This window comes from Ceratotherium simum, chromosome 25, assembly GCF_057802395.1.
Source record: "Ceratotherium simum simum isolate JZ-2026a chromosome 25, ASM5780239v1, whole genome shotgun sequence".
Lineage (NCBI taxonomy): Eukaryota > Metazoa > Chordata > Mammalia > Perissodactyla > Rhinocerotidae > Ceratotherium > Ceratotherium simum.
In genome coordinates this window covers 20,034,750-20,054,947 of record NC_141924.1, presented here as the reverse complement: position 1 = coordinate 20,054,947, position 20,198 = coordinate 20,034,750, and the positions used below count along the sequence as shown (strand labels likewise).

Here is a 20,198-nt window from a genome sequence, read left to right as displayed (position 1 = left end):
GGTGGGAGAAATGTGAGGGCTCCAGTACAAAGGAGGGGAGAGGTCGAGGGATGAAAAGTCACAGGCGGGGAAGCTGGAGGCTCTGGGATCCCAGCTCTTCCTCCATCGGTCTCTGTGAATGAGCACAATGGGCAGGCAGGAAACGACATACATCAGACGCTGGATGATGAAGTCAAGTTCCTGGTAAATGTTCCATTGACGTTGCTGAGCCCTTCAGAGACCTCAGTGCCAGGTGTCCCAATGGCAGGTCAAGCAAGTGTCTAAAGCACCCAAAAATAAGAAAAAAATATATTTATTTTGAAAGACGTGTGTGTGTGTGCATGAATATTTACATATATAGTCATAGGAAAAACCAGAACAGTCAATGTTGGGCTACCTTATACATATTTTGGGGTTCAGTAGAGTTCTTATATTACACTACAAACGGGGTCGGGAAAACCTATAAGCTTTTCAGTGTTCAGGGCCTCTACAAGTTCTCCTCTAGACGCAGAAGGCAGTGAGAGGGACGCGGGGTTGATCTCTGAGACAGGACCTTAGTCCAGGAGGGGCAGCTAGTGGGCATCTTGGTAAAGGTTTGAGCCGAGATCAGGGCCCTTGATGATGGAAGAGGAGCCTCGAGGAGCAATGAGAACCTGCCGTTTGGCCCTGGCTGGCCCCGCCATGAGTCCAAGTTCTAACAAGCAGACATGAGACCAGAGCCACTCATCCTGAGTGGAAGGCTTTTGTGTGGATTAGAAAAGCCACCCCTCAGGTGGATGCATCAGAAGCAGGTGCCCCTTCCGGTGGGCACACAGCTTGGTGAATACAGGGTAGCTGGGTTTTAGCCCCACTCACCCCTGTGCCAGGTGCTCCTGAGTAGAGCACATGTGACACGGGGGTGAACTAGACAGTCCCCAACTTCCTGAACTAGACAGTGTCCCCTCCCTCGACTGGAAGCCACCAGCTGACTTCCCTGGCCAAACAGTGGCTTTGACTGACAGTTTTCACGTGTGTAACTCATTTGGCTCCAAAGGAGTCTTCTGCCATCTCCTTGCACTGAGGCCTTTGGACTGAGCGTTGGTGTAGATGAGCAAGAACTGAGCATGAAGGGGAGTGGGCCATAGCTTAGCTTCCTTGCAACTGAGCCTTTACCAACCAAAGACAGAAAAGAGGTGAGTGCCAGGAAGGCAAAGGACCAAATAAGGTAACAAAGTTAAAAAAAATCAAGTCTCTTGGCAGCAGAGATAGGATGTGTAGGAGATGCCAGTGCTAGAGCAAAGTGTGCCAAATGTGCTCAAATGTAAGAAGACAGTTATCATTAGAGAATAGATATTACCAATATCAAATACGGAATCTTCTAGCATGACCATTACCATTATAGAATTTGAGCGTGAGGCCAGTAGAATCTATCTGTGAAATGACCCATTTCCTTCTCCTCCTGGACAGGCCGTCTGTAACTGTTTGCCAAGATACACTGGAGATGGGAAGGTCTGCACGCTCATCAACACCTGCCTAACCGTGAGTGTGGGTCTAGCCGAGCCCTCTGAGGTCAGGCCTAGGGTGCCTCCCACCCTGTTCTAGGGGATGGGGCACGAGATGATCTCCTTCGGAGCTGCTTCTGGGCCATGAGCTCATTCCTCCCTCATGTTCCAGTCGTAATGTTGGAGAAACTCCATTCTCTGCCTCTGTCACTCCATCTCTACCTCTGTCTTCACGTGGCCTTCACCTCTATGTCTGTGTCTCCTCTTCTAGTAGGAACGCTTGTGGACGTAATCTAGGATGATCTCATCTCGAGATCCTTAATTACATCTGCAAAGACTCTTTTTCTAAACAAGGTCACATTCACAAATACCAGGGCTTAGGACTTGGGCATACCTTTGGGAGACCGCAATTCGACCCACTGCAGATTGAGAGGAGTGAAGGTCCTTGTCCAAGATCACAGAGCGAGCACACGGCACAGCCAGAACTTGAACCCACATCTGTCTGACTCAAAGGCTACAAGCTTGACCACTTCTTGTGGTGCCTATTTCTCCCACAAGGTGCTGATCCCCAGAGGAGGCCCAGTCCATATAGCTTACTTCCCTAATTCATATCGCTGCCCATCTGAGAGCCTCCAGCTGTGGGCATGAGAACGGCACAGACACCCCGTAATGAAAGCCCTCCCTTTCCAAGCGAGGTCCCCACTGTCCCCTTATGTTGGTCTGGTGAGTTCCTCAGGAGAACATGTCCCCACATGAAATGATTGTGTAGGGACACTAAGGAAGAAGCTGCAGAAGGGGGGCTGGGATGTGGAGCTGTTACAACTAGGCCTGTGGCCAGCTTTACTTTCGCGACAGTTCTTCAGTGGCCATTTCCATTTTTACAAAATGGCTACCTTGTTTCGGCAACTAATGCAATAAACCCACATGTACCTGACACTCAGCTACAAGTCATTAACTCATGGCCACTCTTTTTTTCCTCTGTACCCATGACTGCCACCACCCACTGGATTCTTTTCAAGAAGAAAGGAAGTTTGTTTTCTTGCAAGATGAGTAATATTAAGGCATGTTTTTACGTTGATGAATATGATCCAAAAAAGACAAGGGAACTGACACTGAAGGAGAGAAGGTAGATTGTCACAGGAGAAAAGTACATGAGTGGACAGCTAATCCTTGACAAAAGATCCAAGAACATACGATAGAGAAAGGAAAGTCTCTTCAATAAACGGTATCAGGAAAACTAGATAGCCACATGCAAAAGAATGAAAGTAGACCATTATCTTACACCATGCACAAAAATTAACTCAAAATGGATTAAAGACTTGAATGTAAGAGATAAAACTCCTGGATGAAAACATAGGCAGTATGCTCTTTGACATCTGGCTTAGCAGTATCTTTTTGAATACCATGTCTCCTCAGGCAAGGGAAACAAAAGAAAAAATACACAAACAGGACCACATCAAACTAAAAAACTTCTGCACAGCAAAGGAAACCATCAACAAAATGAAAAGACAACCCACCAACTGGGAGAAAATATTTGCAAATTATATATCCAATAAGGGGTTAATTTCCAAAATATATAAAGAACTCATACAACTCAACAACAAAAAAAACAAATAATCCAATCAAAAAATGGGCAGAGGATATGAACAGACATTTTTCCAACAGGCACATGAAAAACATGTTTAACATCACTAATTATCAGGGAAATGCAAATCAAAACTACAATGAGATATCACCTCACGCATCAGAATGGCTATTATTAAAAAGACAAGAAATAACAAGTGTTGGAGAGGATGTAGAGAAAAAGAAACCCTCATACACTGTTCGTGGGAATGTAAATTGGTGCAGCCACTATGGAAAACAGTATGGAGATTTCTCAAAAAATTAAAAATAGAAATAGCATATCATCCAACTATTCCACTACTGGATATTTATCCAAACAACGTGAAAACACTGATTCGAAAGATATATGCACCCCTATATTCATTGCAGTATTATTCACAATAGCCAAGACTTGGAAGCAACCCAAGTGTCCATTAATGTATGAATGGATAAAGGAGATGTGGTATATATACATAGTGGAATACTACTCAGCCATAAAAAAGACGAAATCATGCCATTTGCGACAACATGGATGGACATTGAGGGTATTACGCTAAGTGAAATAAGTCAAACAGAGAAAGACAAATACCATATGATTTCACTCATATGTGGAAGATAAACAAACAAACTAACACATAGATAACAGAGAACAGATTGGTGGTTACCAGAGGGGAAAGGGTGGGAGGAGGACGAAAGGGGTAAAGGGGCACGTGTGTATAGTGACAGATGGAAACTACACTTTTGGTGATGAACACAATGCAATCTATACAGAGGTCAAACTATAATGATGTACACCTGAAATTTACACAATTTATAAACGAATGTGACCTCAATAATATAATTTTTTAAAAAATAAGAAATCATATACGTACAAGATAGGTGCAGAAAGGACCCATCTAATTGTATGTCAATGGTTAGTTTCATGGGGGTGAACACAGGCTTCTATATTAGAGACCTGGGAATGGGTGAGGTACAAATGCAGCACAATAGCATGTCTGTAATTAGATTTGAGAGTAACTTCTGTCGCCCAGAAAGTTTTGGATAATTTGAATTTAGAGAAGAAATTAATGTGAAGCTCAAAACTACAACCTGAGTTTTTATAAAAGGACAATTGCATAAACATGGCTCATCTCTATGCATGCAAAAGAGTAACTCACTCTGTGTAGGGAAATCACACAGAGAAGATTTTCAATGCAGACTGTTACTGAATAACCAGTCTAGGATTCATATGTACAGAAGTGAATGAATGAATGTATGTGGCTAATCCCTTAACAGCCTCCATCTCCTTCCCAGCGGCAGAGATCTCACTCTGGAGATGACCCCTGTGAACATATCGAGTGTAATAAGGCTTTCACTTCACCCTCCCTCCCCCTACACTAGTCCCAGGTCCAACCAATCCCCGAATCACTGACACCAAATCATCCTTCAGCCTGTGCCTTCACAGCCAGAGAACGGGGACCTTATTAACCCCCAAGAGAGATCAATACAGTTTTGGATATCTTGGAATCATAATGATAGTAAGGATTTTGGCATCTTTTGAGCATGGTGACTATTGTTAATAATATCATATATTTGAAAGTTGGTAAGAGAGTAGATCTTAAAATTTCGCATCACAAGAAAAAATTTGTCACTATGTGTGGTGATGGATGTAACTAGACTTATTGCGGTGATTATTTTGGAATATATAAGATATCAAGACATTATGTTGTATACCTGGAACCAATATAATGTTATATGTTCATTATACCCAAATGAAAAATAGTCTTGTTCAAAAAACAAAAAAGAAAAAGTACATGAGTGGGTGAGAGGAATGGAGGAATGGGACGCAGAGGCCACAGGTGGAGAGGGGAGCCTCAGATAGAAGCCGGGGCAGTAGGGTAGGTAGGTAGGTAGGTAGTCAGTCAGTCAGTCCATTAGTTGGTCAGTCAGGCAGTTAGTTAATTAGTTAGTCAATGAGTTAGTTAGTTAGCCAGTCAATTATTGAGTTAATAAGTCACACATGGACACCTACTTCATGCGGCTCTTTACTATGAATTAACTTGAAAATGTCTACGTCTAGCCATTCTAAATAAATTGTTAGTTCTGTGGAGACAGAGACTATACATCCAGTGGGAAACCTTGCACACTGTGACACACAGTCAGGTCAGTGGGCATCACTGGATACCAGGCACCATTCTGGGCACTGGGAATTCATCAGTGACCAAGCAGCAAAGTCTCTTTCCTTAAAGAATTTACATTTAGAGGGAAGAGATGGACACTTAGTATGTAAAGGATTAGTCAGTCAGTCAGTCAGTCAGTTAGTTGTTAGTTCATTTGTTCAATAGTGAGTGACAGCAGAGTGAATGAGTTCAGGCCCAGCCAGGTGGTCAACCTCAGGACAGGAAGAGGAGGAGGCCCTTGTCAATCTCTGTCTGTTTCCTCCATGAGGTATGAGTTGAGCTCATCAACTGAGAGTGAGGGGGCAGTGACTAAGAGTTGAGGAGAACACGTACTCAGAGTACATGTACTGGAAGAGTATAGAAGTGTTGGTGTTGGTATGCATAACTTTGAAGGGAGTCCAGACAGCACATACATGTGACTTTTTCCAGCAATTCTCCGCCAGGATGGGCCCAGAGGTGGCAGAGAGGTGGCCCAGGTGGGCTAGGGTTTTGCCAAGCCATTGTGTTGGAGGGAGAGAGAAGCGAGGTGGGGTTCGCAGTGCTCTGCATTGCCACCTGGGCTGTGCTAAGATAAAGCGAGGAGCAGGGGGCCAAGTGGGCAGGAATGTGGGTGAGAGAGAAGAAGGCTGTGGGTCAATGGAGGTTGGGTCATTGGAGGCTGGAGTTGCAGTGTGAAAATAGGTAAGTGGAAATGATAAAAGTTGATGGTCAGAGAGAGCAGGGTGTTTGAAATAGAGCTTTCATTAGTGGCCCACTTTAATGTTGACCCAAAGTCAAGGGTGGTCAGGGGGTGGTGGCAGAGGTGGAGTGGGGGCAGGTGCAGTAGAGGCCATTGACATGGATGTTGACACTGCCAAGGATGACGACAGGCGTGGAGGGAAAGCTAGTGATCCAGGCGCCACTGCCAGGACCGAAGAAGAAGAATGCGAGATTGGAGATTCCATGTGCTCTGAGAAAGCTGGGGTTTGTAAAGGATGAATGAGTAGAAATGGTTTGGAAGTGGCCGTGAGAAGAAAGATGCTATCCCAGGCCCAGACACTGAAGTGTGGTGTGAGGGAGATAAACAGCTACTCTTGAGGGCACAGGGAAAGTAGTATTTGCAGGAGATAGATACATCTTCAGTAAGAGGCGAAGAGAGACTTCTGCGAACAAGTGGAGACTGTAGGGAGTTTGCTAATGGCAGCAAGTTTCAGAAGGCAGGGGAAGGGTTGTGAAGGCGGTAAGAGGTGGGATATGGGGTCAGATCATGGGTGTATAGAGCAACATGGAGGGGAGTGTCCGTGTGGTAGGAGGTAACCTTGGGTGGCTAGACCTCTGCTGCTGACTGGGATAAACTGGAATGTGGGATGAGAGGGGATTCATCTTGGCGGTCTTGAGCATGCTGGGTATTGGACAAGTAAAATCCAGAGTACTTAACTGGAAGATCTGGGCCCCTAGGACATGGTTAATGGCTTTGCAAGAATCAGCTTTCTGGAATAGCTCATTGAGCTGTGTCAGCTCGAGGCAGGAATCTGGGGTGGTAAGTCCATCCTGGGCCAAAATCTCAGACTCCACAAATAGTTTTGCAATGGAGGTTGGGAGGGAAGGAAGATTTTACAGCCAGCCTTTAAGCCCATTGACCTGCTTCTCTGTTCGTCCCTATCAGATTTATTTTTCTGTGCTTTATATTGCTTCCTCACCTAGAATCTTTGCTTAGGCTGCAGAGCCCTTCTTGGTGTTCCCATGGATGTCGGCTTTGAACTGTACTTTGCTTTGTTTATATGTTGGGTCTCTCCCATCTTCCACAGCTTATAAACTGTTTGTGGACAAGGACCATGTGTTCACTCCATTTTATACCAACTGCCTTCTAGCTGATGACTGTTACCCTTGCTCTGATGGGATCAGACTCTAGCCTAAAGCTGGGAAGCGTCACACAAGATTGGTGCCTTTCTAGTTAACCCTCGGGTGCCGAGAAACGCCTCATTTGGCAACTCTAGGCTTATCTATATGGGGCTGGGGATCTGCTCAGAAGGACCTACCATCTTGGAATATAAGGCTAGATGAATAAGAGGTCCTTCCAATTGCAGGGAATTGAAAGGCAAGTTCAGAAAAAGGGCAAGTAATGCAAACCAGTCAGTCAGAGAGTGAGACAAAAGAAAAATTCCAGCACAGAATTGCTTTGTGAATAGTGGCAGAGCTGGCAAACTAACTGGTCTGACTTCCATCCCCCACCCCTTGGAATTTTTACCAGAAAAATGGCGGCTGTAGTGAATTTGCTATCTGCAATCACAGTGGATCAGAAGAAAGGACCTGTACTTGCAAGCCAAACTATATTGGAGATGGGTTTACCTGCCGTGGCAACATCTATCAGGTAAGGCAAGGCATGTGTCTGTGAAGTAAACTCTACTTCCCTCACCGTGCTAAGAATCCAGGTAGCTAAGGAATGTGCAAGAGTTTTGTAACATGTAAAGCTCTATAAAAATGTGAAAGGCAGTTTTGATATAAATTGGCAATGAAAAGAAATTTTATTACCCATGGGAATTCATTTGACCTGGAATGTAGTGCTTCAGATCGATGGTTCCAGAGTCAGAATTCACCTGGGTTTGAATTCAGCTCTGCCAATTTGTGATGTGACTTTGAACAGATTACATCAACTCTCTATGCGTCAGTTTCTTAACCTGTAAAAGAAAATAATGATACCAACCCCATAGGATATAAGAATTAAATGAGATAATGTGTGTAAAGGGCACAGGGCATACAAAATCAAAGGCATTGCCGTGATGTGGATTGCCATTGGAGTGTGTGTGTGTGTGTGTGTGTGTGTGTGCAGGCACACGAGCATCTGCACTGGGCGTAGAGGATGAGGCCATTTGATACTTGTAAATTTCAACCTATCATAAAGGGCACGTTCTGTTATTTGGTTTAAAGAGGGACTAGAGCATTCTGGCTGATCAAATGTTGTTAATAGAGTAACTAAATCTGCCATAAACCATATTATTTAAAAATATTTGAACTGTTAAAAATGTTCTTAAAGCTCAGATGCTTCTGGAAATGGCTGAGCCTTTCTTTGATAAATCAGATGGTGACTCCAGAAAGGTTTTGGAACTCATAAAGTATGTCCACATAGTCATCCTGAACATCAATTGTAAGCCTGTAGATGGGGCTTGAAAAAGGCCCAGCGCGGCAGATTTCCGGTTAAAAGGATGGTAGATTCTCTCAATCTTAGAGAAATTGTCCTGCAACAACTCACATTGTTCTTGACTATCATTCACAGACATTAAGTGAATCTGCCCTGTTTTTGTTTCCAGGAGCTTCCCAAGAACCCAAACACTTCCCAATATTTCTTCCAGTTGCTGGTAAGAATATGTGTGTCTGTTTAGCTTCAAGAGTTGGATCTCAAGCCAGATGCAGGATAACCCTGTAGCCCAGAGTTGATGAGGGTAGAAGAAAGGCTGGGAACCTGCATTTCTGGCCTTAGGCTCTGTGTTGGCCATTTGTGAACTTCTCAGGGCTCAGGCGGGCGGCGTGAAGGAGTGGAATGAGTGTCACGCTGGCCCGTTGAACATATCAGAATGCAGTATAAGAAAAAACTGCCATCGTACCAATGAAGAAAAGCATTACTGGGGCAATTAGTTAACTCTTTATATGAAAATATTAAGTTAGATCTTTCTGCACATCCTACATCTGAATAAGTTCCAGAGATATTAAAGAATAAAAGACAAAAATCTTGAAGAATAAAATCATAAAATCTAGAAGAAAATATAAGTAACCATAGGATCTTAGCATTGGCAAGGAGACAATTAGAACGGTTAAGTAAATCATCTTATTACTTATATTTGTATTCCCAATTATGTAAAATAGTTATGTGTGGAAGAGACACTGGAAAGGAATACCTGAAAATAACAGAGGTTACTTCTAGGTGGTGGGATTATGGGTAGTTATTTTCTTCTTTATGCTATGTTTGCAAATCTTCAATACAATAAGCACATGTTAATTTTATAAACAGATAAAAATAAACATTTATTTCAATGACAAAGAAACTGAAGGAATTTGAATCTAAGACTAAATAAAGTACAGCTCTCGCCATCCAGTTTTCACTCTCTGCCATTTGTTTGAGCCCCTGCCTGTATTTATGTTAAGTACATGGCATGGGGCCCCGCCTTTCTTCCCACAGGAGCATTCTGTACGAGACCTGGCTGGTCCAGGCTCCTTCACCGTTTTTGCACCTTTATCTGCAGCCTTTGATGACGAACCCCGGGTAAGCACGAAGCTAAGGCAAGTGGAAGAGGTTTGGGACTGGAACAGTCTTTGGGTGTCACCCTGGAACCAACACCGGAGACGTTTCTGGGCAGGAGATTTAGGCCCCGCTGGAGCTGACTAGCAATGGAAGGGGCTGCCTCCCAGCATCAGGACCCCTATCAGGGGAAGCATTCAAGTGGATTTGGGGGAATCACTGGCCAGAGACCCTCAAAGGACATTCCTGAATAGGGTAGGAGATTGGAAAAGACCAATAATTCTTAAATGATACAAACCTCCCATAGAAAAAAAAAAAAAAAAAAAACAAGAGAATGCTGGATTAAAGGGACTTATTTTATTTTATTTATTTATTTTTTTGTGAGGAAGATCAACCCTGAGCTAACATCCATGCTAATCCTCCTCTTTTTGCTGAGAAAGACCGGCACTGAGCTAACATCTATTGCCAATCCTCCTCCTTTTTTTTTTTCCCCAAAGCCCCAGTAGATAGTTGTATGTCATAGCTGCACATCCTTCTAGTTGCTGTATGTGGGACGCGGCCTCAGCATGGCCGGAGAAGCAGTGAGTCGGTGCGCGCCCGGGATCCGAACCCGGTGCCAGTAGTGGAGCACGAACAATTAACCGCTAAGCCACGGGGCCGGCCCTGGATTAAAGGGATTTAAATAGCTTCTTTTCTTGCAGGACTTATCAAAGCCTTTACTGTTCTAACATTCACTGGGACTCTTCATGCTGGATTTCCCATTAATATATAATAATGTAGCAAACATCTATCGAGTGAAACACTGGTTCTATTGCCTGGCCTAGATTAATGCATTTAGTCTTCATGACAGCCCTGTGAACTGAATGCTATTATTATCCCCAAGCGGATAATACTTGTCGAGGACTTGGAGACAAGTAACTTTCCCAAGGTCACATGACCAGCAAACGGAGGAACGAGGACTCACACACGACTCCAGAGCCCACGTTCTTAACCACCGCACACTCTGCCTCTCTATGCACACATTTTGGGGCAAAGCAGGGGCACAAAAATAATTTTTTAAAGAATTTGACATTGATAGTTTTTTTTAAAAAAAAAAGCATCCAAGGAGTTATCATGAAACAATGAGAACCTCGTGGGCTTTTTATTACACCGACTTGGTGGTTAATATTGTCTGCATTTTGATTTACAAATGGAGAAGCATCGTGATCTTTTTCATGCTAAAGGTTTAAATCCGGCCCAGGGAACTCCCCAAGAGGGGGATGTACTATGCAGTGTTTCCCAGCATTTTTCACAAGAAAACTCTTTCTTCAAGTAGCATCTCATGCGACCTGGGTTCCTTGCCGCCTGTGTTGTGAGATGCTGGACCAGAGGTCCAAGTTCTCTTCCTCTCTGAGATTATACAACGGAAGCAGGAAAGAACTAGGGCCACTTTCTCCCTCTTGTCTGGACAGTGTCTATCCTGTCACCCTGACCACAAGCCAACCCTGACTGCCTGCTTCCCAGGGTCCCGGTGGGGAGAGCAATGCGGGGGAAGGTGGAGGAAGGGACAGCAAAAAGAGAAAGAGTCGGAGCAAAAGGCTCCTGGCTCTGGCTGGGACCCTCTGATCTTCTATGACAGATTAAAGACTGGGACAAACAGGGCCTAATGCCCCAGGTTCTTCGGTATCATGTGATCGCCTGCCACCAGCTGCTTCTGGAAAACCTGAAATTGATCCCGAATGTGACTTCTCTCCAAGGGGAGCCCATTGTCATCTCCGTCTCTCAGGTAAAGGAGGCCACTTCAGGAAGGTGCCCATTTTCCTTGGGCCCTCTCTCTTCTCCTCTTCCCTAGAGCAACACCAGTAATACTAACAACCACTGACACATATTGAGTGAGTTCTATCCGCCAGGTACTATTCTAAGTATTTGATATGTACTAACTCATTTAATCCTCAAAATAATCTCGTAATGTAGATACTATTATTTTCCCCAATTTACAAATCAGGAAACTGAGCTTAGAGAGGTTAAGTAACTTGTCCAAGGTCACACAGCAAGTAAATATTAGAGCTGGAATTCAAACTCAGAGGCAAGGCAGCTTCATCTGGTCAAGAGAACTGCTTCTGGCAGCATTGGTCAGAAGCTGGAGAGGGAGGAAGGCCACTTGATCAAAGCTTTTTGATCAAAGCCGTTTGACCATGCTGGTCCCCTCCCACCCCACAACAGAGAAACAGATGGTGGCTGTGGAATTCCTTTCAAAGGGAAAAAAGTGTGTGGTGGGGACAGATGAGGGGGTTGGTGGTATAGAGAACACAGGTGAAAGAGAAGCCAGTTTCGATCTGCTTGTTATTTCATATTTGAGAATCACAGTGAAATGACTATTTTGGTTGATTATTTGCTATTAACTTCTCCAGGTGAAAATTACATCTTATCTCAGTTTTCTTTTTATAATCATAGTAAAACCTGTGCTCAAATAACTTGGATCTTCAGATTTTGCCCACAGCTCTACTTAAACATTCACTTTCGTGATGATTTAACATGGTTGGTGAAGCCTTCCGAAAAAAAGCCATTTTGTATCTATTTTTGTTTGTGCTCATTTCGTTTTTTTCTTTTTTGGTTGATTTCAGGACACGGTGTATATAAATAATAAAGCTAGGATCATATCCAGTGATATCATCAGTACCAATGGAATCATCCACATCATAGACAAATTGCTGTCTCCCCAAAACTTGCTAATCACCCCTAAAGATGCCTCTGGAAGGATTCTGGTGGGTGAACTCACTGTCCTACTCCCTGCAGAGTGACTTATAATACTCATCATTTATTATCTCAACTCTGATTTTGAGGCATTGTTTTGAGACATTTTAATTTTGCTGCTTCAATCTCAAGCTACTATTAAAAGCCTAGTAAATATTATTCTTAGTAAAAAGTAAGTAGATAAGTCTATTTTAAATAGATAAATGGATTTTGTAAATTTTTCTTTGGTGTCCGTGAAGACAGATGGTCCTGCATAGATTTGGAAGATGGAGAAATTACATAGATGGAGGATAGATAGATAATAAGTACACAGACAGATAGGTGATAGATAGATAGATACATAGATAGATAGATAGATAGATAGATAGATAGATAATAGACAGATAAATGATACATAAATAACACTAAACCTAAACCTGAAATAAAACTTTCTCAATTGACAGAAAAGACTATTCTAACTTTTATTGTTATGTGTTAGTATTGGCCAGGGATCTTCATTGCAAACAACAGAATCCACTATACCTAACTTAAAACAAAAGGATTTCTTAAGATATTAAGTACACCATCAAATCTCTTGGAAGGCCAGAGAGCCTAATTCAAGTGCTACACAGCTGGGAACATAGGAGCCCAGGGGTACCTGCAAAGGAAGGACACCTGACTTCACCACGGGGCTGTCCCGACTGTCATAGCTCTGCTGGTGCCACCTCTCTCCAGCCTCACCACCTAGGACACAAGAGTCTGGACACCAGATGCCTCCACCATTGTGCTTGTCAGAAGATCTGATCTCCCCGCTAGCAGCCACAGCCACCTAACATTGTATCTTTCCACCAATCGGTTGCATAAGCTCTTCTGCTTGGTGGATCCTGTAACACCTATGGGGCTCTAGCTGCAAGGCAGTCTGGGAAAATGTAGTGCTCAGCCTCCCAGCCTTTCTAATGCAGAAAGGCATGGATGGGTACAACGGAGCTGGAGTGGGCACCAATGCGCCAATATCTACAGCAACTGCCACTTTTCTTAAAGTGCTCTGTGAACTGTACGAGGAACGATCTCATTCCCATTCTTATTATCTTTGCAGCATAATCTTACGACAGTGGCAATAAACCACGGCTACGGCAAATTTAGCAACTTAATACAGGTAAAAATGTAGGAGAAAAGTTGCCTCAGGGGATAACCTGCCTAAAGAGGTTTGTTTTCTGGAGGGTTTTTTGTTTGTTTTCTGTTTTGTTTCGTTTGGGGCACTAGCCAGCTGTTGTGGGATCCGTGTGGGGAAATCCTAACTTTCTAGAGAGCAAAGTCATTCTCTGCCACTCCATTCCCAAAATGGGGTACGGTTTGTTCAGCTCTATAGTGTACACTGGCCAAGTTAGAAATTGAAGTATTTGAGGCTGGAGCAAGGGAAAGGAATTAGGGGGTGCCATTCCCTGAATCAGGCACTTCAGACCTGGGATCATCACCTCCATCATGGATATGGGGAAGCGAGGTGGAGAGCGGGGGAGCCTATGAAACAGGTAGACATTGCACTTAAAACCATATCTTTCTGACTTGAGAGACAGTTCCCACAAATTGAGCAGAAAAACTTCATGTCCAAGCAAAGATTGCAGAGGAGAATCAGGGAGGAGCAGGTCCTCCCAGGCCCCCTGTCCTCCACTTACCCCAAGACGTTCCAGGAAGGTTCTAAGAACCCTGAGCGCCCCCATAGCACAGTCTACAAACTTCTGCATAGACCAGCGATTTCCAAAATGGTCTGGGGCTAAGACTTTCTGGGGAGGCTTTTAGAAATGGAGATTTCAATGTGCTCAAAATGAAAATCTCCAAGGATGTTACAGACAAGGTAATCTTTATTGCCCACCCCCAAAACCTTATAGTCACCCCCACACTTGGGCATCAGCTCTGGTTGAACCCAGGCTTTTATAGCAAATTAGCAAACCTCTCTGGGGCTCAATAAAAGGGACTAATAAAGCCTACTTCATAGGGTTGTTGGAAAAGTTACAAGAAAAAAATGTATATGATGCACCCAGGTTATAGAAGGCTCTCAAAATGATTCCTCCCCATTCATCTGGCAATTTCCTTTTTGGGTCTATGTGATCTAGAAATCCTATAAATATGCAGAAGTATATCAATATTAAATAGGTTTCACTTTTTTAAATGAAATATGAGAAAAATGCTAAAAGGGTCTTCGAGAAATTAAAATACTTGGGCAGGAGTAGTAGCAAAAAACAAAGATATTTGCTAATTTTCCTATTAACAAAAGCCCAGAATTTGACTTTCTGTTTTGCTTTTCTAAGAAAATGAGGGTCCCAATGGCTGGAGTGTGTAACCCCTGAACCACTCAGAGACCCAATAAGCCCTGGGGCGGGCACAGAGGGGCCCCCAGCTGCCTCTGGTCCTCAGACTGGACCCTCTGCTCATGCTGGGCTTTGCCACGTACGTGACCAGCTCCCTGCGTTTCAGGATGCGGGCTTGCTGAGCGTCATCACTGACCCCATCCACACTCCCATCACTCTCTTCTGGCCCACCGACCAAGCCCTCCACGCCCTCCCCCAAGAACAACAGGACTTCCTCTTCAACCAAGATAACAAGGACAAGCTAAAGGAGTATTTGAAGTTCCACGTGATCCGAGATTCCAAGGTATTTTGTTTTCACACAGAAGTGAGTACAGTGATGCCCTGGGGTGATCAACTCCAGGAATTGTCGGTGTGTCTCAGGCTCCTTGGAGGCCTGAGCATCCCCTGCCCTGCCCAGTCCTCCTCTGACTGGCCGTGGTTAAATGACCCCTGCAGTATACCACATCTGGTTCTGGTTCTATGACCTGCCATTTTTTTTTTTCTAACTCTAACCGATACCCGAGAGCATCCATCATTCCTCTCTTGTACTGCACATCAGCATTTCTCTTCCCTAGTTCACGTGGCAAAATGGCTGCTGATAGCAGTTCCCAAGTTTCTCCAGATGGACTCTTTCTCTCCCAGTTCCAAAACTTCTAGGCAAAGAACTGGTCGATCCAGCTGTGATCAGTTCACCCTGAACCAATATACTGTGATGAGAGAAGCAGGATCTTGTAGGAACATGGCAGCTCTTGCTAAAACTCTATCGCTCTGAGTCCTCAACCAGGAGCCGTGTCTCTCTCCAGGAGCGAGTCTATCCAATCTGAGAATGCCAAATGCCCTAACTCTGGTTAATCCATCGGACCTGTATTAGTTTCCTAGGGCTGCCCTAACAAATTACCACGAACTGGGTGGCTTGAAACAACAGAAATTTATTCTCTCAGAGTTCTGGAGGTTGAAAGTTCAAGATCAAGGTGCTGACAAGGTGGTTCCTTCTGGAGGCTCTGAGGGAGAATTTGTTCCATACTTCTCTCCCAGCTTCTGGTAGTTGCTAGAAATCTCTCGTGTTCCTTGGCTTATAAATGCATCCCTCCAGTCTCTGCCTCTGTTGTCACATGGCTGTCTTCTCCCTGTGTGTTTCCATGTCTTCACATGGCATTCTCCTCTTCTCTCTTCTTCTTATAAGGACACCAGTCATACTGGATTAAGGGCCCACTCCACTCCAGTATGACTTCCTCTTAACTAAGTACATCTGCAACGACATTATTTCCAAGTGAGGTCACATTCTGAGGGGGTCAGGACTTCAATAAAGTTTTTGGGGGGACACAACTCAACCCACAGCGGTGCCCTACATGCCCTATACTATTTCCCTAACCCACTGACCCTGCCTTTGGCTTCATGCACCAAGACAGCATCTCCCATGTACTCCCAAGCATAGAGCGGGGATGCAAGGGTGACTGAAACCAGCCCCGCTGCCAGAGACTTTCCCTGCAGACAGAATCTCCACCTTCCTAGAGAGCCCATGACCATCCTTCCTTTTGATTATAGCTACTGTCATTTTAAAGCTGGAATTACTAGAACTCTTGGATAACTTATATCTGAATTGGGTTTGTTGGCAAAGCTCCTTGGGGCCCTTCTTCAGCCCAGATTTGCGGTATTGAATGTGGCACCATCGCTCCACAGATTTCAACAGTGGATCTCCCCAGAGCTGCTGCCTGGAAGACCCTGCAAGGTTCAGAGCTGAGTGTGAAGTGTGGAGCTGGCCGTGACATTGTGAGTATTGTCGCCCAGGTGGGAGTCAGGAACCCATTAACAGCATCCCCCCAACCACTGCTCCTCAAGGAGAGGGTCATTTTTTCCCCTGTTGACAGCAAGCTCTTTTCTCTCAGGGCCTTCAAGGCTGTTTCCCCCGGGAGTAAGTAACTGGATATGGAAATCTGAGAAATCCTGGCTAGCCCATGCCCTGCTAGCAGGTGGCAGGGAGCCCCCCTTACACTTGTGGAGAGCAGCTTGCGGTTGATTTTTTTTCCCCTTTTTTCTTTTTATTTCATTAGTTTTTTTTGTAGTGCACTTCTTCCCATGAGACATCTCCCTGAAGTGGGGGAGTACACTGTCATTCCTTTTCCTTCCTTCCCAGCCCTACTGCAGCCTCCCCTTCAGCCTTCTCTTGGCAGTCAGAGCCAGCTCTGGGCTCCACCCACCTAGATCAGCCAACAAACAAACAGTTTGCAATTTTCACCTTCCCTGGCTAGTTCCTGGACAATTTTACCTTCCTATAATTCCATATGATGAAAGGGTCTGATAGGATAATAGTCGCTACATCATATATCTTGCATATAATGGAAAATCCAAGATGACAGCGGCTTAAATATATAAGGGTTTCTCTCTCTTGTAAAAGAAATCTGGAGGTAGGCAATCCAGAGATAGTATGATTGCTCAATGGGAGAGCTCCCTCTGTTTTTCTGCTCTGCAGCACACGTTTCCAGCCCCATAGTCACCTCAAGGTCCAACATGGCTGCTGGGGCACCAGCCACCATGTCCACTTTCCAGGCAGTAGGAAGGAGGAAGAGCAAAAGGGATGCAGATCCCAGCTGCATTGACTCCTGTCAAGGGATCTTCTGAAAAGTCCCATACAACATTCTGTTTACATCCTATGACCAGCCAGAATCCCTTTGGTGTTTAGATTGGAATTGCATTGAATTTATCACTGAAAATGAGGGAGTGTTAGCAGCTTTACAATCCAGCTTCTGGAAAGTTATCCCAATGTACTTACACTCTTGGGTCAGCTGTACTATCTCCATAGACCAAAGTCGACACCTATCAAAGAAGTATAATAAGAACATCACTGCTCTTTCTGTGTGCTAATATAGCTTCCAGAGCAGTGTGCAATGTATTATTCAGTTTGCTCTTTAAAACAACTCTATGCGATGGAATCATTAATCCTATTTACCTGGTGAAAAAAATTAAAGCTCAGAAAAGTTCAGTGACTTGCCCACAGTCACGCAGCACGTAAGTGGAAGTGGATGGATTTAACCAGTTTTCCAGTGTTCTTTCCACTGAATCACACTGTGTCCATCCCATCAATAGATGCTGAGATTTATCTTTTTTCTTTTCACAGAACTTTCTAAAAGCATTTTGCTTCCTGGGGGGAAAAAATGTATCCATCAATTTACTAGCTGGGTGGACCTTATGGAAGAAAGCCCTAAAATTGTTGCAAGCATTCAATGACATAATGTATCTAAAGCACAATTTAGACAATGGCTAGTACGTGAGAAAAGAAGTTATTATTATCATTATAAAGCTAAAGCCCATCACTTGTATATCCTGGAAAGAAGGTTGTGCCAGGCTAAGTGCTGGCACTAAATAAGAAGACTGAGTTATGCACATGAAGTGGCCACATCAACAGAGTTTATCCTGAACCACAGCCAGGTCCTCCCTGTGCCACCCTGTCACCCCCGCTGCCACTATCTCTACTTTGGTAGAGGCAATGTTGCAGAGCGGCCAAGAGTGTGCGTGTGGAGGCTGACTGCCGGGGTACAAATGCCTACACCACCACTTACTGGCTACACGACCTTGGGCAAGTTATTTAACCTCTCCCTGCCTCAGTTTCCTCATCTGTAAATGGGGATACTAGTAATAGGTGCTACATCCTGGGGTTGTGGTGAGGATTAAAAGAATTTGCACAGGTAGAGCACATGGAACAGTACTTGGCACATCCCACAAGCTGGGTGTCTGCTAGTCTATATATTTGTATTCTTAGTTCTTTCTGAATCTTGAGGTGCTGGCCACATTATATGGAAGAAGAGAAGTCTGAGAAGGGTTGTTGACTGTTTCCCCTCTCTCTCTGTCTCTGTCTCTCAGGGTGAGCTCTTCCTGAACGACCAAAGGTGCAGAATTGTGCAGCGGGAGCTCTTGTTTGACCTGGGTGTGGCCTACGGCATTGACTGTCTACTGATTGATCCCACCCTGGGGGGTCGCTGTGACACTTTCGCCACATTCGACATCTCGGTCAGTCCTAAAATCAATACTGTAGTGGAGAACCTTGGGGCAAAGAACAGCCCACATGACCCAGCATGGACCCTGCTGTGAAACCACTGAGGGCTGGTCCTCAGTGAGCCCAGGACCCAAGAGAGCTGAGGGCCAAATGACGGTGTTCTTCAGACTCGGAATCCACAAGTGTCTGCTTAGCCCTACACAGGCCTTGCACATTCTCATTTATCCACCCACCTGCGCATCCATTCATTCCCTCGCCATTAAGGAAACAGTTGTTGGGTACCAACCATGTGCCAGCTCTTCTAACAGTCATTTTCCAACACACCCATCCATTCAGTCATTCACTCATTCATTCAACAAACATTTTTTGAGCTTCTGCCAGCTTAAACCATAAGAAACTGCCATAGTTGACAGAGTGTAGCAATTTCGTATGGTTCAATCTAACATTATATGCCAACCACACCTCCATTCATTTACTCATCCATTCATTTAACGACACTGATTGAACTTCTGTCCTGGGCCCTGCCCTGTATGAGGCATTTTCACATTTCACACTCATTCATCCATCCAGTACCATTTATTGAGTACTACCCCTGAGCCAGCCCTGGCTCAATGCCCATCTTACCCCTACAAGAATCCAATAATAGAAGTAGTTATCGTCAACTCTATTAGGGAGATTTGGAAATTGAGTCTCAAAGAGGTGAAGTGACTTACATGGTAAAGTATGTCACCAGTTGATTTTGATACCTGGCAACTTGTAGGCATTCGATAAATATCCCAAATTATTCAGATACCAATCAGCCAAAGTAGGAGATGAAAAACCAGTTGTCCTTTCTGCTATGGAGGTTGTGGCCTTCTTAACTTCCTAAGTACCTTCACACACATCTGTTCAGTTAACCATTTTCCCTCACCAGTCCCCTGAAGATGAAACAGCAGCAACAATTATTCTCCCTATTGTATAGATCAGAGAATTAAGGATTGAAGAGTGTGATTGGTCAACTGCGACCTCATTTCCCACTGTGACTATGCCCGTGTGACACGGACCTGGTCCAGCTCTGTGTAAGAGGGAACTCTGCACCCCAAAGAATTAAACCAAGGAGCCGAGGTCCAAGACAGACCTTCAGAATTCTCCACGGCAAAGTTGCCGTGTGTTTGCTTTTAAATTCTTGATCATAGCCAGAATCTTAATCAAGATTAATTAAGGTGTTAGTCAACTCATCAAGGCGTTAACCACGGGCATTTCCTTGTGTTTCCCAATATTCATGATTTCTAAGTGTTTCTTTTCTTGCATACTAGGGGGATTGTGGGAGCTGTTTCACTACTCCTAGCTGCCCAAGATGGACTAAACCAAAGGTAACTATGAATGCAGTGATAACATTTGGAGAACAATAGGTTTGTTTCATTATCAGACCCCAGTCTTCTGGTAGGTGTGAGTATGTGTGCATGTGTGTGCATCTGTGGGTGTGTTGTATAATTTATGTCATTCTTCAACAACCAGGCCAATGGGGTGAGAGACAAACATTCTTAGCCCAGGCAACCTGTCAACTCACTGCCCACCTTCTAGGACTGTATAGAAATGTCATGGGATTATAGACCTAGAAGGGACTTCAAAGATAATTTTCATTATAAAAATAATAGCTGCATTTTTGTGGCTGCTGTCCGTGTCCCTGGCTCTGTGCTGGGCCCTTTATACATTATCCCTATTTCTCATTATAAC

At 44.3% G+C, this 20,198-nt stretch overlaps 1 protein-coding gene across 1 annotated transcript in view; it reads left to right on the top strand.

The window, feature by feature from the left end:
• Positions 1-20,198, top strand: part of STAB2 (stabilin 2) — a 153,692-nt gene that overhangs the window by 107,824 nt on the left and 25,670 nt on the right. The window contains exons 44-54 of the mRNA XM_004418038.3: positions 1,426-1,497; positions 7,452-7,571; positions 8,509-8,556; positions 9,375-9,458; positions 11,053-11,199; positions 12,038-12,178; positions 13,243-13,302; positions 14,619-14,795; positions 16,172-16,261; positions 18,350-18,496; positions 19,778-19,834. Of these exons, the coding sequence (XP_004418095.2) occupies positions 1,426-1,497; positions 7,452-7,571; positions 8,509-8,556; positions 9,375-9,458; positions 11,053-11,199; positions 12,038-12,178; positions 13,243-13,302; positions 14,619-14,795; positions 16,172-16,261; positions 18,350-18,496; positions 19,778-19,834 (1,143 nt within the window). The remainder of the gene's footprint in view (positions 1-1,425; positions 1,498-7,451; positions 7,572-8,508; positions 8,557-9,374; positions 9,459-11,052; positions 11,200-12,037; positions 12,179-13,242; positions 13,303-14,618; positions 14,796-16,171; positions 16,262-18,349; positions 18,497-19,777; positions 19,835-20,198) is intronic.